This window comes from Dromaius novaehollandiae, chromosome 5, assembly GCF_036370855.1.
Source record: "Dromaius novaehollandiae isolate bDroNov1 chromosome 5, bDroNov1.hap1, whole genome shotgun sequence".
In the NCBI taxonomy this organism is placed as follows: Eukaryota; Metazoa; Chordata; class Aves; order Casuariiformes; family Dromaiidae; genus Dromaius; species Dromaius novaehollandiae.
In genome coordinates this window covers 65,931,315-65,959,193 of record NC_088102.1, presented here as the reverse complement: position 1 = coordinate 65,959,193, position 27,879 = coordinate 65,931,315, and the positions used below count along the sequence as shown (strand labels likewise).

Genomic DNA, 27,879 nt, shown 5'->3' with positions numbered 1-27,879 from the left:
CTTCCTACAGAAACTTAGAAAGGCTCTTTCCTAATACAAAACTATATAACAGATCATCTATATTCTAAGCTGACTGAATTTCTTCCCATCCCCTTTTTGACTGTGGAGGTCCAAGTGGATATTAAACAGAGGGAGGATCAATTTGCTGGCCAATATCTTCCAGTATCGTTCTGGATGTGTCCCAGTCTTCGAGGAATTACTTTTCCTGATAGAAGGAGACCCACTTTTAGATGGATCTGTTGAAATTTAGAAAAGAAACTTTGAAATCCTTGTTGAAGAACTCCTTTAATGTAATTGAAGGAGTCTGCAATAATGCGTAATTGAAGCAGTTTGCAATAATGTGTCATATATATTTACATGGTGGTGGTTGGTGACACCAGCCTCATGCCTCACACTTACACCCACGTGTGTTCTCATTGCATGCGATTGCATGGTCGGGGATCGCTAACTGCTGAGCTGTAATCTGTCCACCCTTCCAAAAGTTGCATCAGTTTGATTTCACCTTGGTGCTGCGTGGCAAGGGCATCTCTCAGAGGGAGTCTCCTGGCCCATGGAGGATTCACAAAGCTTTTCCTCTGTGTTTGTATACAGCCTGATTTATTTTATTTTATAATTTTTTGGTTGAAGGTTCAGTTGTGGCAGGGAAGAAGAACTTGCAGTAGATAGAAAAGTATATCTGTGGCATCAAATTGCTTCGAATAGCAGTGGAGATAAGTGGTTGAAAGGTTCCCAAAAATACAAACACTACAGCTACTATTGCACCATCCAGTATGAGCACATCCCAGTGTGCCCTTCCCCAGCTGCACGAGTGCAAGCTGTCCTGTGCTCGTGAGAGGCCAGATGCCTAGGTGCGTGCAATGGGAACGGGAAGGCAATAAGCAGCCACGTTCACCAGTAGCTGAACAGGACCCAAGGTCAGGTGGTATAAAAACTACTGCTAAATAACTCGCAAGAATTGTCCAGCTAGGAGATAACGCCTCATATATCTGCACGCCTGCCCTGGCAGAAGGACGCGAGAGCGTTCCTGGCGCCAGGCAAACGCGGCACGGTCTAAGAAGTAAAGCGCAGGAATGCAAATGACGTGCCATAAAGGGGCAATGAAACCATCTGATGGCAGACCTGGGCGCTTCTCATTGTGGCCCATGATATATTTCTGGACTTTGGAAATGAGCCATCCGAAAGTAAATATTTAGTCAGCTCTGCAAGCTGTCTGACATGCATGACATGCCGGCGGCAGGGGTAGTCTCACGGTAATGAGGCTGACTTTTTCATTTGCCAAATGTGACTGCTACTAATAAAATGTGAGATCAGAAGAGACATAAAGATGTGGATGAATTTAGCAGTCAGCAATGTCCTATCTCCGTCCTGGATGTCTGAATTGTCGGCAGGAGGAGACCAGCCTGCCACTTCTGTGAAGGGCTTCTGCAGGGCGCAGGGAGTCCTTCCCACCCCTGCTGGCCCTGGAGGGCTGTGCCTTTCGAAACAGATCCCGCTGCCGCGGCTCTGGCACACAACCGAGTGTCACTGTCGCTATTCAGCCGGTGGACGTGAGTGCACGTGTGGCCTTTGGTTGGGACAAGGCGGTACTTGCTTTGACCAAAAGCTGCAGCTCCAGCTTGTGACGGCAGGGACAAGCGGGTGTAGCAGAAAGCAGCACAGGGTCCCAGCGCGAGGCGATGGCCATCACCACTGACGCGCAGGGGGATGTGCAGCCAAACGCTGAGTGGGCATCTGCATCTAACGCTTTGAGTTAAAATGAAGCAAACCAAGCAAAAGCTTGGGAAGGAAAACAAACTGTTTTACAGCCAAGGCTTAATTATGTTGATCTAGCAGACTCTCTTGCGACAGAAGGGGCTATCGGAGGAGCAACACATGGTGCTGAGGAAGAGGGACAGAAGGCAGCAGCAGCAGAGAGCCGCCGCTTGGACAAAACCTGGCTGAAAGGAGAAACCCAGATCTCAAAGCCTGGCTGTTCAAAACCTGCAACCCAAACTGTGTGGTGTTTGAATCCAGGACCTGGGTTTTAGTTCAGCTGAGAGACGAGCCAGCTACAAAATGTGGATCTGGGTTCAGGTTACAGTTCTGCTCCCCAAGGCTATTCCAGGTGTTCAAATACAAGCGTTTGGCTCAGGCCCATCTCTAATTAGACATATTCTTTAAAAGTATTTTCCTCCCTTGGCTCCTGTGCTTTTGGCTTGTCTCCACTAGCCCGCTGTGCTGTGCTGCGCTAGAACAGAGTTTTCTGGGTATATTATATTAATTGGGCTGTTTACACACCTGGTTTCCTGCAAGAATAGACACCTAGCTCCTTCTTTTGAAAAGTCTAGCCCCGAGGCTGTAAGCAGGAATTGTGCTATGTCTGGAAAAGCTGAGCTGCAGCTTATCCGCTCCCCCTTAGGCTGCGGGAGCAGCAGCTGCTGCGGACATGGGTCAGCTGAGCATGGAAGCTGGCTTGTACTCTCTTCCCACCATTGCTGTCCTCCCACCTAGCTTCGTTCCCCGGAGCTGAGGAGCCGCCTCCTCTCTCCAGCTCCAGCACCCGGGGAGGGTTACTGCCTTTGAATGTGACAGTGAGAAGAAGGGGCCCCACCTGGCTTTTGGGTCAGCGCAGATGCCTATTTTGCCTCATGTATGAAAGCTGGCAGTGTCATCCTGGAGCTGTGTCCTGTGCATGACTGCTGATGGGGCTTTTGCTCTCTAGCTCTGGAGTAGGACTAAGACTCAAAGTAGAGGCTGCTGTCTATGCTCTGCAGCTCTGGTAGGGCTTTTTGCAGTGTCCCAGAGCTGCAGGGGCACTTCTTTTATATCTGGCATGATTAGAAGTCCTCCTAATCCTGGCTGAATGACAGAGGCAACTGAAGTATCTTCCCTGGGATGCATTTTTGCAGACTTCTTGGGGAGGAGACACCTGCAACATTCAAGGTCCATGAATAGAAGAGGCTGTGTAGAGGAGGTGGAGTTTCCCTCCAGAGTCCTTCCATGAATTTTGGATGAGTTTTGCACATAGGGCTTTACCTCCCATTGAGCAAAGGTTTGTTTCTGTCCAGGCTCCCCAAAAGCTAGGATGGATTCCTCATCCCTTATACCCTTCAAATTATAGCTGAGGGGCATCTTTCTTAACCCCTCGCGTAGCTCACAGAATGACTGTGGAATGGAAAGGTAGATAGGTATGGTGCAGATCAGGTGAAATGGTCCCTCGTGGTCTCCTTTGGGCTTAAAATACACAAGCATAAATAAGTTCTGTTGCACAACTTTGATTTCAAAGCATAGGAGGAGTAAAAAGGCAGCACAGAATCATCTGGCTGCTGCTGTCAAGGATTACTTCTTCTGAGACAGGTAGTGTTGAAAAACCACGTAGTGTCCCTCGATGCTAAAAACAGACCTTCAGACGCCATTGGGGAGTCCCCTTTTACACCAGTGTAGAGTCTGCATATCTTTAAAACACTCTGATTTTGTGGGCATGGCATCAGGCTCTGAATCCCACTTTGCAGTTACTGTTTTACTGGATGGCCTTGAGTTTACTTGGCTGCTTCATTTCTTGGGAGAAGGTTCCTTCAACTTCATCTGGAAAATATCTGTTGAGCTTTGTGAAAGGTCCTGAGTGTTAAACACTAGGACAGATGTGCTGTTGCGGTCTGCAGCTTGTGGAACATGCTGCTGCTGTGCTGGGCCTTGGCGTGTTTAGCTTTCTGCGCTTCGTGAGGTTTCCAGAGCGCTGTTCATGCAGGCCGCTGGAGCAGTGCCTCCAAGGCAGGTCCTGTGCTGTTCTTTGGGAAAGGGAATGGAAAAGGCTGGGAGCAGAGGACAGGAAATCCAATGCACCTTAGGGGAAAATTTGCTACCCAACTCCTGGCCCATCTAGGAGCTGAAAGTGCTCTTCAAATTCTGCTCCCAAGACACTGAGCTGGAGGCCAAAATTAAATGTGAAGATGCCGAATGAGGAGTAGAAGAAGTGATGGAGGTGCTTGTGCTGTGGGGGCCTTCCAGCCACCCCTTCCAGCACCTCCACAGCTCCTGGACACCCAGCAAGCAGCGACTTTCACCAGCAGTTGAAGTTTCTGTTGCTATTAAGTCTTACTTGGCTGTCGAGTGTGATGAGCTGGAAGGGCTGGGAAATCTCAGCTGTGGAAGGAGGCCCAGAAGGACAAAGGTGGCAGGTGTTCTCAGCCAGGCTCACGTCAAAACTTTTTGCGGAGGGAGAGAGCTTATTACATCACCCCAGTTACCTTTTTTCCTCCTGCGTAATCGTGCCCGTCAGCCAAAGGAGAACTGGCACATTTGCTAGAAATTGGTGGCTAGCTGGATCCTGCATGCAATGGCGTGACTGTTCGTGCCGCGCGCTCTGCTCATGCTAATGGTATCAGATCAATCAGGAAATTATTTTTGGAGCAGTGAAGCATGTTGAAACCTAGCAGAATGCAGCTGTTTGCGTAACCAGAGTTTTGGGAGAACTGTCTCAGTCGTTGCCAAGCAGTTGACTTCCTAAACTGGTGAGGAACGGTTTCCCTGTTCCCAGAGGAATGAGCAAACCCCCTCAGGCTTAGTAGGCTGGGTTTGATTCAGCATCCATCGTTCCTGTAACGTCTGCTTCATGGCTACGAAAGCCTCTCGCCGCTTCTCAGCAGGGGTCTGACCGACTTGATTGCAACTCCCCAGATCACCGTTCAGCCCTCTGCTCGGGAGTAAATGGCCTGCAAAGTAAGGGCTGGCCAGAGTTTCAAATGCTTTGCAGTTGACTCTCAACAGAGGTCTAAACCTGGTCAACTGCCCGTGCTTGAAGTGAAACATCAGTTCTACCTAAATCTGACTTTCTGTGCCATGTTTTGCAGGGCTTTGGCATTGGTACGGCCCCTCTGTAGGTAACCCCTAGTGCGTGGGCTCCTTGCAAGGACGCGTCTTGGCACTCGCTCTGCTGGCACGGAGTCTGTGCTTTGGCATCGCTTTCCCAGCTTGGCTCTTTCAGCTGCTCCAGAGTCCAGCCCCCCATTAGGCACTTCGAAACCAGACTGTTTTCGCTGGTCAACCAGAATACAGGCTTTTCAGATCCTAGGAAAGCCAAGTTTACACGAACCAGGTTGGCAGCGTTGCTTGGCTGCCTGCTCTGCACGCCTCTCTGCTCGGCAGAGCTCTTACCTCCGGCTCTGAGCATACGGGCGCTTTTTCAGTTTCTAGCAATGCTGTTTGTACCTTTTGCTGCCTCCCTCGGCTGCGGTGTTGTTGCAAGGTAAGGTCCAGTCGCTGGCCGTGTGTCCCCGAGATGGCTCCAGCCACGCATTGAAAGGACTCAGTGCAAACAGGTTTATCTCCCTGAGCCGTGCTCGACTCTTATTCCCTCATCCCGGAGAAGAAATGAACCCCTTAGTGCTGCTAAGCCTTCGAGAGAGTAAAGGCCTTCATACATGCCATTCATAGGTACCTTATGCATGTCCTTCACAGCTTTGCTTTTTTTTCCCCCTCCTCTCCTGGAGCTCCCTTTGCTTTCCTAGTTTAACTGCCCGAGGTGGGGTAGTGCTGGCTGCACCCCTTGTCTCCCTGCCTTTTAATGTTTCCTTTCTTCTTTTTCCCTCCTCAGTGAGCAAAGCCTGGCTTTTCTCTGGCGCGAGCTGTGACAGCTCACCCCCGTGCAGACCCCTGGAAAACCCCTGCGTTTGACTTTGGCTTGCAGCAACGCGAGGCTGATGCCGAAAGCTGAACCCAGCAGGCAGCTGCACCGGTGAGGGCCTGTGCGAGGCAGCGTTTGTTAGAAATAGAAGGAAATGGAGGGGGTGAAAGCCAAACAGAATAAAATAGAGCTAAGATGGTTATCTCAAAGCAGACTTTGGTGTACACTGGTTACAAAAGAAGAAAGTCACAGGGCTATGTATGACTACAGTTCCTGTTGTTTGCAGTGATCTTCAGTGTGCTGCTGGCTGGGAGGACTACATTTATTTGAACTGCTTTTTTTCATTCCTGTCCCGGGCCGGTAAGGGATGGGGGCACGTTGCTGGATTTGAAGGACATGGGTGGTTCCGCCGCAGTCCGTCATTTGGCCGCACGCTTTGTTTGAGGTCCTGCCGCAGGAGCCGCCTCTCAGCGGCACGTAGAGTAGCCTGCTGCTCTGTAGGGTCCTTCAGAGCAGAGCACTCCATAAACCAGCGCTGTTAACGTTAGGTTGTATGTTTGACTTGTGTGAGCCGGTGAGAATGAAATAAAGCCGCAGCCGGAGAGAGGCCGATGGGCCTGGCGCAGATGGGATTTAAATTCCTGCCACCGGAATCAGATGCTTGCACAGAAGGGAAGGACCGAGTCAGCTTTGAGCGATTTCAAAAGCTTGATAGGGATATAAAGCTTTTTTGTTTGCAGACTTATTATGTCATCACTTAGTCATGCAAATGTCACCCCGTAAGAAGGCCCAGAAGAAAGACTTTTCACATTACCGCCTTGTTCTGGAAAACTCGCTCGCTGATTATTCATGACCGCTGGCTCCTTCAGCCATATGCCTCTTTCCTAACTGCTGCATAATGGAGAGAAATTCCCTGACACACTGAAAAGGGGGGGAAAAAATCCAGCACACAGATTGAGTCAGCCTAAAGTATTCAGAGCTTTCCAGTTGGGTCATTAAATTCCCATACGGCCTGGTTATAATTAGCATCGTTGCCCATTGCCTCCATGGGTGTTCAGCTTTGTTACCACGATGCAAGCTGCGGCAACAGAGCCGCCCTCCAGGTCAACAAGGGCCTTGCTGAACGCTGAGATGCTGTATTTTGCTATTCTGCCTAAAAGTTTAAGGAAAAGTAGGTAAAGAAACCAGTAATTCACTTTACAGTAGCCTGGTATGAAACTGGGGGCCAGGACCGGGGTGTTTCTCGCTGTCACCTGGCAAAGGGGTGCCGGGCTTCCTGGCGCTGATACTGCCTGCACCTAGGGAGATGTCTGCTCAACGCGCAGCCCGCTTCAATTCCTCCGGCTTTGAGTGCGGGGTTTCTTTCCCTGTTTTTTAAAGTATTTTCTCCTTGTTGCTCCCTGCGGGGCATGGTTGTGCCCTGCGCCTTTGCGTAGCTGCGCGTTTTTTTTGTGGGTTTGATTTGGGAGGAGATGGGGCAGAGGGTCTGCGCACCCTCAGGAGGCTCCAAGGTGCCGGTCCATCTCCAGTGTCCTCTCTGCTTTATGTTTGCCCTGTGTTTCTTTTCTTTGCTGTGGCAAGTTGAGCCAAATTGTTGTGAAGCTGCTTCCTTTTTTGCTGAAGTTTAAGCCGTTGCTGCTCTTGAGCAGACGGGGCTGCACTTGGGGGTCCTGGGGTCGGAAAGGCTGTGCCTTTATAAAACGGTGTCGGGCTGATGTGCCTTGGGGATGGCGTTTTGATGCCGCCGCCGTCTCTTGCGTTCACTGCCCGTGGGTCTGAGGAGGTGGCCGTGGCGGTGGGTTGCGCAGGGCCCTCTTCTCAAACACGGGACGGGCGAGTGTTTTGTCACCCCAGCAACCTGACTGAAGACCAAGCGGTGGAAACCCGTGGGATGGTGGTGGCTTTAAGTGGCACCTCGCACTTCATTCCCTCCACAGTATCCCTGTGACAACCACCCTGCAGAGCTTCAGCCCAAATTTCTTAGCACCTAAACTGAAGTGTTTTGTGAGTTATACACCAAGAGGGAGTCACGTCTTCCGACGATAAAATGCTATCTCTTGCGTAAAATGAGGTCAATATTAGCTCTAGAGGCTGTTATTCCTGCAATACAAAGGAAGGAAGCAGCTTCAGACTTTGAAGTGCGGTAAACTCGATTCATTTCGATTTAAAATCGCTCCAATAAATCCCACTTCCTCCGATAAACACAGCGCGTAAATGTGAAGTGGTGTCGTTATTTCTCAGGTGATATTTTACCAAAGGGTGGCTGTAGGGAATGGTTTAATTTCTTTTGTCGCCGTATCGCTGGGAATCATTTCAGTTCCGTTTCAGTGGAGCATGAGACTAAAAAGAGTTTTATTGTCTCTGAGCTGCCTCTTGCTCTGAGGAATGAGGATATAACGAAGCCAGGGCCAATAGCAGGAGGACAAGCGAAACATGTTGAGGCTTGTCCTGCCCGATGTTTTCCCTGTTTCATTTTTTTTCCCTTGCAGCTAGCGCTGATGATTGGGATTTTCCAGCCGATAAAGTCTTGGTTAGCCTCGGGGTGACGCGCTCCCAGCTAGATCCGCTCCGGACGGCTGGATGTGCCGTTTCTTTTCCGCTTACCTCAATGTCCGTCGCTCGGCACTCTTTGGTTTTCATATTCCCTCTGGGAGAATTTTTCCCATGTGTTTGGTGATTTTTCAGTAATCTCTTCTCTTTTTGGTTGTGTTTTGATTTAAGAGGAAATAGGTCTGTGGAATGAATTAAAGGCAAATATTAACCTGACTTAAAGCAACAAAAAATGAACATCACTAAAGCCTTCCAGTGCTGTGGCGTTTTGCTTTTAGGACTTGTCCTTAGTAGCGCAATTGAAGTGCAGCCCTTGTTGGCCGTATGTGGAAATACGGCAAGTTTTACGTAGTTGGTGTCATTTAGTAACAGGCTGCCTTTGTCTGGGGCCAGTTTAGCAGCTAGCCTTGATTTGTATCTGAGATAAAGCATAAAGCTGCTGTTAGTAAACCCCTGCCACTAGGTCTTTTTCCATTAAGCCTCATGTCCCGCTGCTATTTGATGGCTTATCGAAGGGAAATTAGTTTGGAGTCTCTTCCTGCTGCGAGTCGATGTGTCCCGGCATGCCTTGGGTGTTTGCACCGAGCGCTGCCGTTCTCGTGGGTTTTGTCGGGCACCGTGCCTCTTTTGCTGGTAGCGGGCCAGATCCAGGAAACCGTTCTCAACTCAACAGGGTTCCTCGCGAGTAAGTCCTGAAGTAGCGATGGAGATGTCACGTGTTTTGGAAATCCGCGTGTGCATGTGTGCTAAGCGGTCCTCTCCCATCAATTTTCACTAAATATGCAGTCTTGGCGCTGCATCGTAAAGGCGCCGCAAGAGAGAGCGATTTAGGGATTCCCACTGCATAAGCTTTGCGGCTCTGTCGCAGTGAAGGACTTTCGGGGAATCCAGGTAAGAGAAAGAGAAGTGGGAAAGTGCAGTCCACTGGTCGGAGCACACTTGCTTGTGAGAGACGTGTTTTTTAGTCCCTTTCCCCCACCAGCTTTGTGTGATCTTGCCAGGGCGCTTATGTTTTCTGTGCGTCGTTTCCCTGCCCCTACCCAGGGGTTGTTAGCACCCCCATAACCCGTGGGGGGTTATGAGGATAAATGCACTCACGTATGACATTTTCAGCTGCTGCTGTTATCAAGGCTTTATAGAGGGACCTGGAGAGTAAATAGCAGTGGTGGGACTGGGTAGGGCAGCGCAGTTGCGTGCTCTTCGGGATTGTACCCCGCGAAGCTGCTGGTGTAGGTGTGGAGATCCTCGTACCTGGGGCACCCCACAGTTTCCCTGCCGCTCCGTACAGCTGCACTTCCCACGGGCTCTTGCTCGGCAGCGCTTTGAAGCCCGTGTCTGCCTGTGTACCCATGCTGAAAATGAAATCGGGATGAAATCATGTCATTCTTTTTCATTGCGCCCAGGAAAGAAAAAACCCACTAGTCACCTAAGTAAGTAAATAATTTCCTCATCAACCGATTTTTCTGTTTATGTAGGCATATTTGGCGTGCACTAAAAGCAGGCAGCTTCTGAAATGCTCCAGGATATCACAAGAGCCAGTCTAAAATCATTGCTGCAGCCAAGCACTGAAGAACATGGTCCAGTCCAGTTGCTGCTTCGAGTTGCCTTGTTCTAGCATCTGCCCTTGTGAAACGCAGGTGGTCCCCAAGACGTCACGCCAAAGAGGTGTGTGGCCTCCAGGTCTTGCAGCAGCAGGTGGCTTGAAACACAAGTCTGCTAGGTACCGCGAAACCGGCGGTGCAGGGGGCCACTGCCCTGCTCGTTGAAGCTACAGAAATGCATAATCTGAGGTTTCCAGACTCCTCTGCAGAGAGCTGGCTGCTTGCCCAGTGCTCACCCCTCCTTGTTTCCAGCTGCTAATTTGCAATTAAGCACAACTGAAAATACAGTAAATGCTCTGCTGGCAGTCTTCCTGGCAAGTCCGCCAGGTAGCTTGCAGCCGCTGTCGTGTGGTGGCGAAGGGAGCAGGACTGCGCCGTAGGCGTGCGGATGGGTGGAGCGGCTGCCACGAGGCTGGCTCCGATGTGGTTCCCGGCAAGCGCTCCCCAAAATAGCAGTTCGGCGTAACGCGGCTGCGGTAACCGGCATCCCCGTAGGTGGTCTCAGTAGCGGGGCCAAGATCAGATGTGGTGCAGGGAAGAAACGAGTCTCTTCGCCCGAGGGGGTAGTGCCTCCAAGGGAGAGCTGGGGCATGTTAGGCAGGGCTTGAAGTGCAACTGCCGCACTAGGTCTGCGGTAAAGGCTGGTCGTGTTCGGGGCTTCGGCAACGCTGAAATCCGGAGCTGCAGAAGATGCATGGAAGACCCTGCAATTGCACTTGACTGGTATGAAGAACGTTAAATGTCTCTTCAATTCAAAGCTCCAAAAAGTGCAAGCAAGTTCAGTTAATATTTAACATGCTTTTTGGCCCAAATCAAATTTCTTTTATTATGTAAACAAAATATTTGAAAATACATCATTTAGTGCAAAGTTTCTTAGCCATTCCCTGACCATTGTTTGCCCTACCAACTGCGCAGGGGAGGAAACTAATGCAGATACGCAAACCTGCAGCTCTGAAACACAGAGCAGCCGCCTTTCTGAATGTATTTAATATGCAGAAACCATCATCATTATGGGATGAGAGAAACAAAGTACTTAATTGAGAGAGTTCAGTAAATATAGTAACAGTGAGACCGCTTTTGGTTTGAACACACGAAGCCTGCCCCAGCAAGCAAACTGTGCGCTTTTAATTAATGGTTTCACCCTTCTGCTTACTAAAATTGGATGACTCACTCGTACGCAGAAGCCTGTTTCTGGGGGCAAACTGTTCATGAAATCAAATCAGCGGCACCACGTCCCTAAGGCTCCGTCTTTGCTGGAAAAGGGGTTGTTTTTAAGGGGCCTGTTGTGTGGCCAAGGAGACTGGAGCAGAATACTGGAAACGGTTCCACTTGTCGTGTGAAACATTGAATTTGTGACTTCTGGGTATTGGTGTTCTGGTGGTGTTTCCCGTAGAAGACTAGCCTTGATATGTCCTATTTCTGTCCCATTATAAGGCCTTGCTAGACAAAAGGCACTGGAGTCCTTGATGAAGAGTGACACTTTTCTCGCACCTCGGGGTAGAAGGTGGTATGACTGCTTATGAAGGCAGGATCAGTCTGCGCCTCACCGCTGGTAGGATGTTGCATTTACAGTTACCTCCAGGTAAAGAAGTAATTTGTTTTGCCCGGGATTACCTTGCTTAGAAATGTCATTCATGTGAATGCAGTCCTGGTAAAAGACCAAATTCAGCTGTCAGACTTGGCTAGCCAAAGCCTTCCCTATTCACCTCCTTAGCCTTTGGGTCTAGGGTGTGGAGGCAGCACTTAATTTTGCATGACATAACTGCTATCTTCGGTCGTAGCAACGGTCTCTCCGTCTCTGGAGCTCAGCGTCCTGCTGACAGCAGTGACCTGCAGAAGTGGCTCCGGTCCCCTGCCGGGAAGACACCGTGCCACCTCTAGCTGTTGGCAAGGCAAGTAGCTGCCTGCGGCATCAAGCTGTCTGCCCATAGTCCTGTTTTCTGCTTGCCCGTGCCAGAGTCCCTAGAAGTCAGGCTTGCAGCTGCCGCTGGGGAGAGAGCCAGAGCACATGGCGCGTGTGGCTATTTTTGGAAGATGGGAGAGGTCTTCTTGGAAGCAACAGCCACCTCCTGTCTCCTTAGTGTCAGCAGACACGGTGATCCTGGCTCTCCAGCGCTCTCTTCTTGCTTTCTTTTCCAGCCAAACCCTACCCCTTCCCCTCGCAGGAGCTGCCAGGCCTCCACCCCTCGTCCTTGGGCAGCAAAATCCAGCTCTGCCTACGCTCTGCTTGAGCCAGCTCTGAGTAAGTGCATGGGGATCAGTGAGAAGTCACACATCCAGCCGGTGCCAGACGTGCGTATCCTCCAAGCCACTGCTGTGAGCTGAAGCCTGACGTGTAGCGAGTGCAGTCCAAGTTACTATGGCAAATCCTCAGCAGTTTCCTGCCCAGCTGAATCTTTTGGAGTCTGAAGCGTTGTAACCTCGTAAAAGCTAGCAAAGGCTTGAACTCATTCAGAGATTCTTTTACCACCTACGGTGTTCTCTGAAGTCAGACGTGCTGTAACATATGATTAACGATGTGTTCAGCTATGAGTCACTGGGTCGTCTAGCAAGCGCTGCTCACCTTCGAACCAGTCCGGGCGTGGGTGTCCTTACCCAAGGACACACCCAAACTGGGGATTTTAATAACTCACCACATTCTGAACTTGGAAGAGCAATATATGGAATTGTTGCTTAATTAAAAAAAAAAACCTTAAAGGCTTTACCACCCACCAGGAAACAAACCCCTACCGTGAAGAAGATGGGGTGTGTGTGTTGGTGGGGGAAATGGGACCCCAAAAAGCTACTGTTACTTTGCATGGTTGTAGTATCCAAGAATCTTGTACCCCAGATACTGAGTAAATGGAGACTTTCCCTCCACCTATGAAGGGAGTACCTGGAAATTAAGAGTTGCTCAGGATCACAGCTGTAAAAGCGTGTTGGTACTGCACATGTACTTTTTATTTCTGGATTTAAAAACAGAAGTCAGCAGCATGCAGTGCACTTTAAATCTTCAACTCAGCTGAAGCGTTACCAGTTGACCTGGATGATCCTGTCGCATTGTTTCCTCTTGGAGTGCCCTCGGTCTGGAGCTTCTGTCCAAGCTCTGCTCTCGTACCTTGCTTAGCCCCAGGAAGCCCGCTGAATGTCATGGTATAGCTGCCTTACGGAAGACATTCCTTGAAATGAAAAGCTTGCACTATAGATTGGCAAAGAAAAAATCCATGCCTAAGAAAGGGGGGATTGTGTATTTTGTATTAAATGTCCGCTTGATAAGGTACATGAACAGTTCTTGGTCTGAAATGTAGAGCTACTCATTTCCAACTGTATCTTCCAAGCGCAAAGTGAGAGTTATGGTTATTCTTATTTATTCTCTGGAATGTTTAAGCTTTCCAGGGAAAAAAAAATTTCCAGGGAATGAGCAAAAAAGACCCTATCTCTAGTTTGTGAGATGGTGGTGGGAGACATGGTTTTGATTCCTGCTGCAGAGGAGGAAATTGCATTTGCGTCTCTCAACGTGACCTGAGCAAAAGATCTTGAAATAGCTTTGTTGTTTAAGAGGGTGCTGACACTAGCTGTGTTATCTTGTGCTTTGAAGGGAAGGTGCTTTCTCCAATAAAAGTCATAAAAAGATGCCTAGGGCAGAATAAAAATGGGGCAAACTTCACCAATTACTTTCTCGGCCTCCAAATATTTTCAGCTCGGGGACTTCCTGAGATGAATGTGGTTGGTGTCTCTTTAACCCTCAGTGGATTTTTCCACCAAATGCTTGTCCGTCTCTCCTTTAGCCTGCTCGAGCCTTTTGTTCCCGCAATAGCCGTAGCAATGAGCTCCACAGACCTTGTACGTGTTGTAGAAGGGATCAGCTCCTCCTCTTCGTCCTGGACCCGGCTCCTAACACCTTTGCTTGGTGCTTCCTAGTTCTTGCGTGGGAAACAACAGTGACAGTCGTGTCCTAGCCCCCTTCTCCACGCCGCTCACGAGTCTGTGGACCTCTGTCACATGTTCCTGAGAGACCTCCTTTCTCTTCTCTGTTGTGCTGTTTCTTTTGTGGTGATTCCTAATGTTTGGTTAGCCAAGCAGTGAGCTGATGGGTTCATGAAAGTGTCTGCGATGGTCCGAAGGCCTCCCTTCTGCGTGGTAATAAGCAATTCAGAAACCATCATCTCACACGTGTGAATTTAAGACTTGCTTTCCCCCCCATACATCACTTTAAATTTATCTATGCTGAATTTCAACTGCTGTTTTTTTTATTGCCTGCTAAGTCCTGTTAGGGCCATGTGCAGTTCCTCGCCGCCTGCTCTCTCCCCCACTACTCTTCCAGCTTTATGTCCCCAGCAGAATTTCATACCTCGCTGCTCTTGCTGATCGCTCACAGGTCGAACAAGACAGGTCCCAGCCTCGCGGGCCATCCGTCTCCGCTGCGAGCACTGACCATTTACACCTACTTTGTGATTCCTATCTTGGCCTGCCCGTGCGCATCCCGGAGCAGGGCTGGAAGCCAGATGTTGCGAGCCCCCGTTCAGCGAGAGCGGTTCGTACGTGGTCCGTGTCTAGACTCCTCCGTCTCTAGACGCGTGGGGTGAGGACCAGATACCAGAGCGAGCAAGCAATGCTTTAGTCAGCCAGCTGGCTAAAATCTTTTGGAGGAGTGAAGCTTACTCCCCGTTTGCTATAAGGGCACATAAATGTGCAGGTGTTCAGTGCAGCCAGCTATGCCGACGGGAAATGTCTACGGGAAAAGCGGTAATGAGATATGTGAGCTTGGGATTAGCGAAGTGCAGTGCTTTGAGATGGGGCGTTTTACCAGAAAAGAGCAGATGATGATAAATGCCACTCGGGACTAACGGCGGATTGTGGACAAAGTGTGCAAACCCACCCGCGCGTAACCGATATGCCTCCTCGGGCGATTAGCCGAGAGCCCGGCTTGGGCCGGGGCCGGGGGCTGGCGCAGGCAGGCTGCGCTCAGCTGCCGCGGGATTAGCGTCCTGCCCCAGCCGCCCTGCTCACCCCAGTAGCTGTGTTGCCGCAGGATTTTGCTTGTGGAAGAAGCGCGAGCGTTTTTATTCAGTGCTCAGTGTGTTTACTGCAATCCCCTCCGTGCCGGGCTGGCGCAGGGAGAGGAGCGAGCGTCCTCCGAGGGGAGGCATGCCCCCGTCGCTCCGTGGCGCTCGGGACAGCCGTGGGCTGTCCATCGCCATCCGATGGTATTCCGGGTTTCAATGAAATCTTGTGCTCGCTTTTTGTCTTTAGGAGGAGTCCTAGCAAGGGGGAGCAGTTGAGCAGGTCAGCATCTCTGCAGCGTGGCTCAGGGGTGAAATGGGCTGCGCGAGCATTGCCAGGGCAGTAAAACGAAATGCTTGAACTGAACCATCGCGAAGTTATGCGTCACTGAGTCACCGTAAGGTATGCGCTAAGTTTAGGCATCCCTCGGTTATCAGGAACATGATGCATGTTTGCCATTGACAGAAAACTGGCCGTTACTTGTTTTCTAAAGAGCACAGAGCTATTCACTGGAGAGCGTGGTTTGGTGTCACGGTTTTACCTGAGCCAGTTTTTGTCTCTTTTTTTTTTTAATCACTAACCCTTTTTCTCCTGTAGCTCCTCTGTAAGGGTGTAAGTGTATGAGTGGATAGCGTGGCCAGACTGCAATCAAAGAAATATTTTGAGAGTCCTTTCAGAGCTCTTGAAGGAATCCGGAGCGGTTATGAATGCCATCTTTATGCCACGTTGTTTTGAAGTAGGAGTGAGTCACTAAAAAACAATTTGCACTCTCTCTATGCTCAACTTTGACTTTATTACAAAAAAGGGGAAGCAGACAGACACAGTTCCATTCACTGCAGAAGTACACGTCGATCCTTTACCCCTGAAGGACCCGCTGGGAACGGCTACCTCCTCAGAGGAATTGCTGTACTGACGCAACATTTAATTGTGCAGTTACACACGCGTGCACACGCGTGCACATTCTCCTGTAGTTGTGTGTGTAAAGGGAGAAAAGAGAGCAGAGATTACAGTGCACGTGTAAAATGAGTGAGGGCCAGCTTCTCCCCGGACGCAGAATTACCCCCAAGTGACAGGCTGACGCTGCCGTGGTGTGACGGGTTGGTCGGCAAAGCGCCGGGAGGAATGAGCTGGGTGAAGCGTGTGCCTCTGCTGGGAAAATTGCTGCACTAGTGTCTGTTCCCACCCTCTCCTTGAAATCTCTTTTTCTTTCATGCAAGTGAAGTCCGTGTTGTTAAAAATCTGAAGATGTTCCCCATAAACATCAAAGTCCCATTGAATGCAGATGTTCTGAAGCCTTCCGTGCTCAAAACCCGGCCTGCCTTGGTGCGCGCGTTAGAAACGTGTGCCTTCGACGTATGAGCTGGATCCTTCTCCTGTTTACATTGCTATAGCCTGGGAATAACTCCTCTAGCATTATTAGCATGCAACAAAAGTGAGAGCGACTTAGGGCTGATGTATGTAACATGTCGATTCAGAAAATGAGTCCTTATTGTGTTAATTTGCCTCGTACTAATCGGCCCTGATGGCACAAGATGACACTTCTAATTTTGGCTGAGCAGAACCACAGGACTGTGTTTTGTCTGCTGGCTTTTGAGTGGAATCGCTGACATTAGGCTGCCTTTTACCTCTCTGTGAATAATAGGGGTGTTTTTCCTGATCAACATATGTCTGGAGTTGAGGCTACTGAAAAATGCAAAGACCAAATTTTAGTCTGCAATCTGTTTGATTCCTCGTGGAATAACACGTAGTGCATTCCTGCCTTGTCTCATCCAGGAAGCTTGATACCCGCTGGGATTTACGGTCATCTGAAAGTAAATACAGAAGGTGGTTAAGCATTAGATGGGAAGAAATTCAACCTTGTTCCAGTCAGCTTTGAATGCTTATTTTTTCTTGGGTTTAATCTGTTTACCACGACATTATTATTAATGGTTTCATCATCAATTTTGCTTTCCCACCAGCGTGAAGGATGGAGTTTCCAGACGGGAAGTCCTATCTGCCAGCCACTAGTCCGTTATAAATGACCACAGGCTACAAAGCGAGTCTTGAGACGCGAATGCTCCAGTCTCCAGCAGTTTGCACAGCAGATGAACGGTGCCCTGCTCGTGGCATCCCACACTTCGAGACCCGCGTGGACAGTGTGCCGTTTATTGCTTGCAATAAGGCAGCAGGCAGACCCGTGGTTGTCATAGGTGTCTACGGGGGCAGAAACGGAGGGGAGATGCCGAGGCGCCAGGAGCTGGCAGGGTCCCGTTGCACCGTTCGGAGCGCCTTCTCCTCTTGCAGACCCCTCCATCTAGAGAGGTCCCTCTAATGCATCTGCCACATCTGTGCGATTGCCTCAGGGAAGTTAAAAAATAAAGGCAGGAGGAGCTCTGCTAGCAGAAAACCCAGAGAGAGAGTGAGGCGCTCTGCCTGCAGAAGTCAGCAAGGGAATCTCTCTCCAGATATAACAGAAGCAAAGAAATTAGAAGAAATATGCTGAAGAACACAGATAAAGTCACCAGAGTTATTTTGACCATAAAGCCCTTGCTGCCTCAAAGAGCGCTGAAGGCTGTTAACCTCTATTAATCAGTAAGGAGCTGAAGCCGGCTGTGCAATGATCTCAGCTGTGTAAGCTGATTTGCCCTTTTGCTCCTTTTAATTTAATTGTATTAGTTCTGCCTGTGTCCTTTGTTATTCAGCCCCCTCAGGAAATCTGCTTCTGATTTTGGCAGGAATTACTCTGGTTGCGGATGAGTCATCTGCTAGCAGCCAGGAGGGCGGAGAGCAAGCACAGGAAGGGGAAGGGGATGTAGAGGGATCCGGTGGGAGCAACCTGCTTCATTTGCTTCATTTGTCTTATTAGTGCCACCTCATCTCTTCCTTGCAAAACTTCCTTCTGATAAGCCAAATGGACAAAATTGAATGCAGGCTGTAAGAGAGACTTCCACTGATTTCGGCAGAGCCAAGGTTTTGTGCTTAGAGGGTTTAAGACCCAGGAGATGTGCTCCACCGAGTTCTTCCAGCAGTCGCCCAGTTGTGCCGAGGAAAAGAAGTGCCCTTGGACCACATACAACAGCACGAAGCTGTTCATCGCCGCAGGGAGATAGCTCCCAGTATAATTTAAGCAGCCGCTCACCTCCGAGGGGTACCAGCATCAGTCTGCTTGCGGCGCGTCCCGTCGAGCCTGATCGGTGTTAGTGTTGGCCCAAAGGCAGATGGTGGTGTTTGCCCAGCCCAGGGGAGCGTGAGGTGAGCACCTAAGATCTCCCCAGGCCACGCTGGTCCCCTGTGTTCGGGAGGAGCGGCCAAGGCTCCTGTTTTTTGGCTGTAGCGGGGAAGAGGAGGAGTTGTTTCTGCTCCTGCAGATGTCCTCTTGTGGGCAAGGAAGCGTTATCCGGCAGAGGACTCGGATCTCCTTCTGGGATCTGCTAGCCTCCATCCCCAGCAACGACAGCAGAGAGGTTGGCAGCGCTAACCCCAGGCTGTTTCCGCTGCTGGCGGCGCTAGGGTCGCGTTACCCCTTCCTAGAGAGCTGTTCCTCCGAGCCGCCGTGGGGTGCGACCCCACCTCTGCCCCCGTCCTGCTTGCGGGATGCCACCACCCTCCTCCTCGCCCAGCCCTGCCAGGCTGCAGCTCCCCTGCCGGAGCGAGGGCAGCACGCGAGGACGCGGGCACGGCTTCCCCTGCGTTGGACGTTACGCAGGTAGTGCGCTGTGACGGTGAGCTCCAGGGCCGTGTTGTCCCCTGCCGCGTGCATGGAGAGCGTGGAGCGGCTCTAGGTGAAGATCCGGCAGCATCGTGGCGGTTGCGCCGGCTTCCCCAGGAAACGCTTTGCCCTCCGGTCCCCTGTTGGGTGTCACTGCAAGACCCAGCAGCTGCTGTTCTGCACGCCTCCAGCAATCGTTATTCAGCATACGCACGCTGGCTTTTGCACTCTCATCCTTTCACCTGGCAGTGTAAACATTTGCGTTTCTTTATACGACAGGGAAAGAAAATATTTACAGTCCCTCACCTGCCTCAGCCCCAAAGCCACCATCGGGGTGGTCAGAGGTGACGGCGTGCCGGGAGCTGCAGAAGGCTGCCCAGCGCCGCAAGCAGGGCCCGTAACGCGCCGCTGGCACGGCTCCGCGCGGCGTGGCGGGGGCAGGCAGCGGTCTGCAGGGCTTCCCGTGGCGGGCGGCAAAGCACGTCTCCGCCACCGCTTCCCTTCCAGGTCCGCGGCTCAGCCGAAATGCTCGGCATGCACCGGCGGTGGCCGGGCAAACCCCAGACTCCCTTCTGGGAGCATCTAGGGCTAAGAGCAAAACCTTGCATTTTGCTTGTCGCAGGCATCTGAGATGATCCATGTTTCGTTTGCAAGGAGAGCCGTTTCCTTTTCTGATGTACGTGTTGATGCTAAGTAACAAGATGCAGCTCAAGTATGGGTTTGGGACCAGTTTTCTGTAAAGTGGTTGCTGTAGAGGCGTTATCCGTAATGGGGGGTTGGCCTTGGGGTTACGGCTGGGAGGAGGAAATGGCCAAGTAACCAAGAAAATCAAGTTTATTGCTGGGAGTCACGAGTTCAGTGTGCAGCAGGTCTACAGCTCTGGTTGCAGTCAGCTCTGGCGCAAATTCATAACCGAAAGACAACGGGCAGCGTTTTTGGACCGGCGCACTTGCGCGTAGGCCATCAAACCTATCCGTACCTAGGTACCAGGGTAGGAGACTTCACCTTCGGGAGTCTGGGGAACCTGCGTTTTCCTCGATGCGTTCCTAGCATCTCCAGAAGGCATTTCAGTGCTAACGTTTAGGCTGTAAGACGTGGAGCGATGGCACAGACAAGTTTGTCACCTCTGTATCCCTAGCGTGAGTGGCCTGGTGTGTCGGGAAGGCAGGTGTACGAGCGTTCGTTTCGCTTCGTTTTCCAGAAGAGCAAACAAACGAGGGTGGTTTCCTCTGGGCGCAGAAAGAAGCCCTGTCTCCGGGTCCAGAGTCCGTCCTTGCCGGGTGGCACAAGATAACGTAGCAGCCAGCCTGGAGGTGCAGCACTGGTACCTCCTGATCGAGAAGTGGCAGCGCTTAAAATGTGGAAAAAGAGGAGCTTTTTGCACACTTACAGAGCGCTGTAGTTAAAAGGAGGTGTTTTGGGGTGATTTGGAGCGCTCCAGGCTGTTCTGGGAAGTGTGCTTTGAGCTTTATGTTCTACTTCCACTGGGTTTCTCCGAATTCGCAGTCTGGCTGTACAAAATTGCATTAATTCATTCAGGCAAGTCCAGTTTTTCCCAAATATGGAAAATTTCAAGGTTGTCCTCTCCCTTTCCCAGCAAAAAATTAGCAGTCATACGCTTTTAGTGAAGTAGGACATTGTTGCTTCCTAGTTTTATGGGGGGATCGTTCACACATTGCTGGCACTTGCTGTAAGTGTCTTTCGAACTAAAGAGTAAAACATATTTACACCGGCATGTGGGAGACTGGAAAACCTCTGGAAAAAAAAATGGGACTGTGGCGGAAATGGTTTTTCAGTCCAATAAAAATGTTTGCGATTATGCTTTTTTTTCCATCTCATAATGAAAGCTTGTAATATAGAAATCAAAAAAAAAAAAACCAAGCTAGCTGGAACCACTTCTTTTATCTTGCTATCTGGCTAATAAACTTACCCTGCATTATAAAACAAATTAGAAATCCAGGATTTCTTGGAGAGAAATTTGGTACAAAAGAGCTTAATTTCAACATTTTGGGAATTGTTTGGCAGGTAACTTTTAATCAGAAAATGGTAATCCGTACTTTAAAAAAAAAAAAAAAGAAGAAAATCCAGTAAATGAATAATTCTGTGGTCCAGGGTAGTTAACAGAACAGCTTGGCAGATGGATGCAACAGGTCTAAATTGTTGCAGTAAGTCCATTTGCAGGAAGATATTATCTACCTTTGTTGCTGTTAATAATTAATGGGATTTAAAATATTCAGCTGGGATATTTGCAGTTGCTATTAACAGTAATACGTGTGTGTGTGTATATATTTTCTTTGATGCTTTTTTTGGTTGTTTGCACCTCAGTCCTTGCCTGCCTTGCTCTGGGACTTTCATGATAACCCAGTCATACTCTGGAAATTACCCAGCCTGCGCCTTTGTCTAGCGTGGAGGAAACTCGAGGCTTTTACCATTAGCGTTGCTAGTTCTTCCGAGGGAAAAACATGCCACGGTCTGACAAGGAAGCCAACAGCAGAAATGAGCGGTTAGCCGCTCCGCTATCAGCGGGGGCCCTGGCAGCACGGCTTAGCCGCAGCTGCCCGCTCCTTCGTGTCCCGTTTGCGGAAGGTGCAGCCGTGGGACCGTGCGCTCGCCGCCGGCCGTCTGCGTGGCCTCGTGCCGCCCGCAAAGCGCTCTGCGGTGACATCCGGCCGTTTCTTTGCTAAAGTCCCAGGTCCTTAAATTTTTGTATCCCAAAGAGACCGTTGTTGTCTTGTAGAGTTCGCCCCTACGCCGGCCTCTGGTGTTTGAACTGGTATTTTCTACGTCACATCTGCATCCTGCGGGAGCCTTTAAGCCTTGCAATCTTACAAAGGAATCCCCTGCGGCTAACGGGATTTCCACGATGGGGAAGGCTTTTAATGAGCAGCTTTAGTGGATAATTGCTCTCACTGTTAAAAACAAAACGTACGTTTTCCTCTGGTTTTGACTTGCGTCTCCTGCGTTTCAGTCTTCCAGCCCTGGATTTTGTTTCGCCTTTTTTCCCCCCAGAGCTAAAGCCCTTCCGAGTCTGCAGTCTTCCCCCGTGCACTTAAAGACTAGGAGGAGTCCTTTCCTACTCCTCACTTCCGAGAGGATAGCGGAGATCTCTCTTCCGAGAGACGGTGGAGATCTCTCTTCCAAGAGACAGGATATTTAAGGACTTCCTACTGACTCTGTTGGCTTTTATGCAGTTTGTACTGGGGTTCTTTGGGTAATTTATACTTGTTAACTTTTTATCCTTGTAAAATTACTGTTAATAATTGCCGTTAACTGTGTCCACATCTAAGGATGTGGCCCGACATCTGTTACAGGCCCAAAGCTTGGGCCTCTGGCAGACGGGTGAAGCGGGGTTGATACGGTTTTGAGCACCTTCAGACAAAGGTGGTGCATCCAAGTGCTCTTTACTGTCCTCCTCAGACGGTTTGGTAGAGCACGTTTGTTACTCTCTGTGGCTCCTTTTCAAGTGGTGTTGCATCTCCGGTATTTTCGGTTCCGGCTGTACGCTGGGCTATATCCTACCATCCTTAATCATCTTGAGTGCTTCCATCACCCCGTAACTCCAGCTGGTTTCACTGGGAGATGCCAAGGAGTGCGATAATGCTTGCAAGAATAAAACGGGGAGGATCTGGCCTGCTGTGGATCCTCACAAGCAATTACTGTGCCGTCCGTGGGAAGATTTCTAAGCAGCATTAAACCAAGAGGGACTCTTTGATACTTAGAGGTTTAAAGGAGCTGCGACTTCAGGGGGATTGCTCTTCACCCACGTAAAAGCAGCCTCCTGCCAAGGTCTTTGCAGGGCTGATGTGCAGATGTCTTCTGCTTATGACATTGGTCCACTTACCTGTGTTTTCTTCTGTTTGCAGCATTTTTGTCCCTATGTACGTTGGGCTGGTAGGAAGCCTCGTGAGCACTGTGATAGTCATGGTCTGGATGCCTTCGCGAGCTGGGCTGAAGTCAGACCATCCCGTGACGGAGCGCAGTAAGTATTTAGCGGTTTCGATAAGGAGCACCTCAGTCCTTCTGGAAAATGCTTATAATGAGCCAGGTAAAACACAGTGGCAGCAGCAGGGCTATGGGTTTGCACGTGGCCTGCGCAGCCCCCCTCGCCGGGGTCAGCGTGGCCACGCGTGGGAGTCCAGCTGGTCTCACCGGGGTCCCCTGCGCAGACCCAGCAGCAGCTACCCAGCCCTGCTGCCGGCAGAGTCGGCGCGGCGGAGGCCTTTCTCGGGAAGGTGGCTGCGAACCTGAACCGGCAGCCTCAGTTCTTCTTGTTTCCTGCCTGTGACCTGCATAAATAAAAGATCATTCAATCTGTCGTGTTCCCAGGCCCGTCGCAGTCTGGCAGTGTGTTCAGCCTCCAAGAAATCCTACGCCTGATGAAGTTTCCGGGAGTAATGGAAGTTTTCATAGTCAAGGTCTTGGCTGGACTTCCCATAGGTAAACCTCACCCGTTGCCCCTGATTGCTGATGTACTTAAAGTGAGAATATGTACAGTGTAGACCAGGCTCATCTCAGGTTGCTGAACGCGCTTTGCATTTGATCGCGGAGGAGTGACGGTTTCAGCTCTCGGTTCAATGTTACGTATTACCAAACACTCTTGGCTACCTTGGGTCAAAAACCTGAGACTTAATTTAAAACAGACTACTTGTCACAGGCTTCTCTTGGGACTTTTGGCAAAGCACTTAATCTCTCTACCTGCTCCCCTTAGCTGTAAAAGGATGGTTTTCTCCGCTTGCCTGTCATTTCTGCTTAGGCTATAAGCTCTTCAGAGCAGAGGCAAATCATTCACGCTCTGCCAGAAACACTGAGGTCCTGATTTTACTCGGTGCTTTTAAGGGTGAAAAAGTATATACACCCTAACTTTTTTTCCAACAATTAAAAACTACTGCTGGATTAGGTGCTGTTGTCAGAGAGGCTCTGTTAACCGTTGCATGCATGCAGGGGAGCTGGTAGCTTTTTCTTCCCTTGCATATTGTATGCAGGGCTTATTTTTCAACCCTACATCTCTTCTCTGAATATTCTGCTCCGTTTTCTTGTGTTGTGGTAGAAACCTGCCGTTACCTCTAACATGTCCAAAACCTGCCTGTTTTTCTGCTTCCTTTAAGCCAGTTGCCGTCTTGGCACATTCCTTGTCATCCAGTTTGCCTGTTTATGTGTATCCTTGGTCACAATTTCACCATTTTAAATTTTGCCTACCCTCTAGCTTCTTTTTCCGCCACTGTTTGCCTAGAGATGAAGTCAGCGTGTGAACCTTGCTAGTAGTGGTGTAAGGAAAGGGTGATGGTCTCTGCCTCTCCCTGCAGAGTCTGGGTGGCTCTTTTCCTAGACAGACTTGAAAAAAGTGCAGTCTCTCTGCACTACAGTGTCAAAGATTCACTTTTGTGCCCATCAAAACACGGGGAAAGTGCCTGGTTATAGGCTCAGAAACTGCTTAGGTGGGTGAATGAACAAATGCTCAACTTCTGCAGGACAACAGCAGTAAAGAGCCTTTGAAAGTGGGTCTTTTTGGAAGTGGAGGCATTCAGGAAAGCTAAGGCAAGCTAAAAGTGAAAACTGTAGAGTTAATGCGCTCTAATTTTATGTGTGATTCATATTGCATGGAAATTCCCTTTCTGAAAATCACTTTAATTTGCTGTTGCTTTCTGTGAACAAGCTAAGACACTTCACATCCGAGTAAGGATCCTCAAACAGCATTTAATGTGCCTTAGCTTTTACGTTTTGCAGCTTTTGCTAATTCGTCTCTGTCTGGGGAAGCCCTGGAAGTTTAAATAATGTGCAACGTCATTTACAAATAAATTTCTGATTTGTAAACTATAAATTCAGTTTACAGATGAAACTGGATTCAGCCATGGAGAGTGGCTGAATCAGAAGGGGACGGCATTTCTGGGTTTGGCCCAGTTCTCTTGTTGTTCCTTGTTAAGGCTGTGGGGAAACAAGTTCAGCAGGAACGTTAGAATAACATGCAGAGAAGTGAAGGATTTCTGATTTGTTTTTTCCTGTTGTGTGTACTTGGCATTGGCTGAGATCAGCGATGCCAACCGGCCCACAGAAAAAAAATCCAGTACCTTACTTCTGATCCCTTCCCTCCTCTCCTTCCCTCATGCTGAGTTGCTTTTTGGAAATGAGGAGGACGATGGGTGAGTTGGATGCAGAACTGTTGGTCACCAAATCCTGCCGTATTAGGTTGAGGGCACATTTATTGAAACTAATAGGAGACCAGTTTAAAGAAGATACAAGAAATGACATTATCCTTTTTCACAGCAAGTAGTGAACTTCTGGAAGGAGGTTGTGAAGACAGTATCAGCTGGTTGGGAAAGGGGTTAGCTGGCCAAGACGTCCATAAATAGACACTAACGGACTGAGGCAGGGATAAACCTTTTTCCAGGTTGGGGCAGGAGGAGATCCAGACAGGGGCCACGTTTGTGAGCTCTTCCCAAACAGCAGCTCCTCCTGCCATCCCAGGAGACAGGATACTGGTGCCGTGGGCTGGGGGCTTTCCCCAGTAGTGCATTTCTTAGGTTCTTTCGAAACTCAGCTTTAAAACTTCATTTAAAGAAAATGTTCATACCCTGGCAGTGTTTCACAGAATAAGATAGTCAAGTGACGTTTTAGGAGGATGATCTTTTCTGATACTGGCTCATTTCTCAACGTAAAGCGTCATTAGCTTCTCTGTTTAAAACTCCTGTAGCTGAGACCACATCCACATGCAGTCGGCACTATAATTTCCTGTGCGCTTTCCTTTTCCAAAAGATGGGCCAGATGCACTTTGCTTTAGTCATCGCTGCGGAAATGCAAATTCCTCGGCGTTGCAGGACACGTTCTTCGTTTCCTGTGCGCAGCAGCAACTCGTACCACACAAAAATAAACACTTCCCGTCCAAACAGCGAGGCAGCTTCTAGGTAAGCAGGGAGGAATCAGCCGTGCAGAGGCCGGGCTGGGCCAATAGTCTGTCACTTGAGCGGCTGGGAGCACCTGAGGAGGAGGAGGCATGGTTCGTCTGAGATGCTGCTGCCAGAAGTATAGCCGTGAAGAGCTCTGCCTGTTAAAATCCTGGCGACTTCCCTTTGCTGGTCTCTCATTAGGTCGCTGACGGTCTGGTTGCAGCTGAAGGGGGGTTTGGCCGTCAGCTGCTCCTTTGCAACACATGGCTGGAGGCTGAGCTCCTAATGAGCTCACCTACCTTTCCTCTCCCTGCTGCGACTGTGCAATTAATTAGATCATCCAAATTACAGCCCTTTCGCTGTTTACTTTGTAAACAAGCTTGCGATATACGCAGAAGAAAACCTTCTGTTCCTTACGGATCTCAGTGTTGTCAAAAATTAGCGTGTTGAGAAGAGAGAGAGTCCTGCGAGAGGGGAGCATGGCCGAGAACCTCCTCCCTGCGTTGCGGGAGAGCAGAGACGGGCTCTGCCGCCTTGGTGGCAGGACAGCTACCAAGAGCCGGCCGGGATGGCCTGTATCTCTGGGCATGGCTGAACCGGAGTCTCACTTGGCCTGGGAGAAGCAAGCCTCATCGCGCTGTGGTAGATAAGAGGCAGAAAACAAAACACGAGGATGAAAATGTCAAACAATCATATTGAGGGGTCAGAAGTCACCACGGCCTTGAAAACACTGGTAATTAACTGCTTGAATGAATCTTTGGCTCCCTAGTTCTTGTGCAAGCTCTGGCTTTAACAGGATCACATCTGTGTCCATTTTTAAGGAGACTTTTTCATGCACAGACCAGGATTTTACCAGGGGCCTGGGATCTCCGTGTCCCGTTGCTTTGGGCAGTGCACTGTAGGAGGTCTGAGAAGGGCTTTCGGTAGCTAGGTGCTCACCTGTTCAAAGTGGCTCTAAGTAAGAGTCGCAAAGCTGGTGTTCCCAAAGCCACTGATTGCTTTTAGAAATTCCCAGTCTTTGTTCAAAAATGTGAAAAATGTCTCTCTGTGGTGCTTTTGAATGCATCACCCAAATCCTCATTCTTACCGAGTCTTGCAAGCCATAAACCTGCCTTCTGCTGCTCAGCACTAGTCACTTGTCCCTCTCGTGCCGGGCTTTCTAAAGAGCTCAGCCGTTGTTTAGACCCCAAAGAGAGACGTTTGCTTCTCCCCGGGGGAGTCACGCGGCGCCCAGCTTCGTTCAGGAGAAACCCTGTCTCCTGCTCGGGAAAGGACTCGGCTGGTTTGGGGAAGAAAGATCAAATCTGCCTGCACTTGGTGAGGGACTTCAAAGGGGAGATGAGCTGTGAGAGCTGGCGCGTTGCGCCAGGAAGAGGCGTCGGGCGGGTGGGAAGGTGGGATCCCTCCTAGGTGGTGCCGGCGGAGAGGGAGCTGCGTGAAGGCAGAGCGCCCTTTTCGGTCTGATCTTACCGAGTGTAACGACGTGTGGTTTTTCTTTCATTTCTTCACGTGTGTCTTTTATAAGCGTGTGCAACTCTGTTGTCTGTTTTGGTTGTGGTGAGTAAGTACTTTTATTTGCATGTTACCTTAAGCTGGCTTGAGCCGGGAGTGATTTCAAAATAAACCGGACGGCAGCGGGGTGCTCCCTGCCGACGGCTGGGGCGAATCCGTAAGTCTCAGCAAGCACCCAGCACCCCTGCGCCTTCCCCAGAGCTTCTGGGGAGGAACAGCACGCAGCAGCCTTCCTGCCCCCTCCTTCCCCCAGGAGACCAGCAGGCCGTCAGGGGTGGAAGAGGTGTCCCCGGGGACCGGTGGTGTCTGGGCAGGCTTTCGGTGGGGATGGTGGTCCCCGAGGCGAAGGGCCGAGGTGCTCGGAGGGACAGGCGTCAGTTCCAACGCGCCACTGGCAGAAGCAAGCGGGCGCGTGGATGCACTGCGCGCTGGTAGGGATGGATGCGGTGCGCCCTGGGGACAGAGCCCGCCTGCTCGTTCTGTTTAACGTGGAAAAAGAGCCACTTCCAGGGTGCGATTCCTCTTACCAGCCCCAAAGTCGTTTGTTCAAGCGTTCCCTTTTGTGGAATTTCACTGAAAAACACATTTACCTCTCTAAATGTGAGTAAAACGGGCTGTGTTGTCCGCCCGTCGCAGGTGGGCAGGGTTAAGCGCGGGATGAGTGTGCAGCGTCGCTGTCAGCAGTCGGGGATGGCTCTCCTCACGCTTCCAGCAGATGCAGGCAAGATCGTTTCTGCATTGCGGGGTTAATTAGTCGTCATGCCAGGCCGCAGTCCGTCTTCTCGGTGCTCACACATTGCTTCCTGTACGCTGTTTCCTTACCACTAAGAGAAGAGAGGATGGTAGCTCCCCCCTCACCGAGTGCTTGTGCCTTGGAGGACCCTAGGAAACAGGGCAGGCGTGGACCTCCGAGGGTCACCCGCTCTGCTCTCCCTCCCCAGCAGGATCTCTGCTACCCGGTGCTCAAGCCGGGTGGACGTTTGCATGCCGAGAGCCACAGCTTCGTACCGCGTTAGCACCTCTGAGGTGCGCAAGGCGTCAGGGGAGGTAGCAGTCTCGTAC

General features: G+C 50.2%; 1 protein-coding gene across 1 annotated transcript in view; it reads left to right on the top strand.

The window, feature by feature from the left end:
• The window catches only part of SLC22A18 (solute carrier family 22 member 18), a 56,418-nt gene that overhangs the window by 14,021 nt on the left and 14,518 nt on the right, over positions 1-27,879 (top strand). The window contains exons 5-6 of the mRNA XM_026092753.2: positions 22,288-22,403; positions 22,751-22,861. Coding sequence (XP_025948538.2) covers positions 22,288-22,403; positions 22,751-22,861 — 227 coding nt within the window. The remainder of the gene's footprint in view (positions 1-22,287; positions 22,404-22,750; positions 22,862-27,879) is intronic.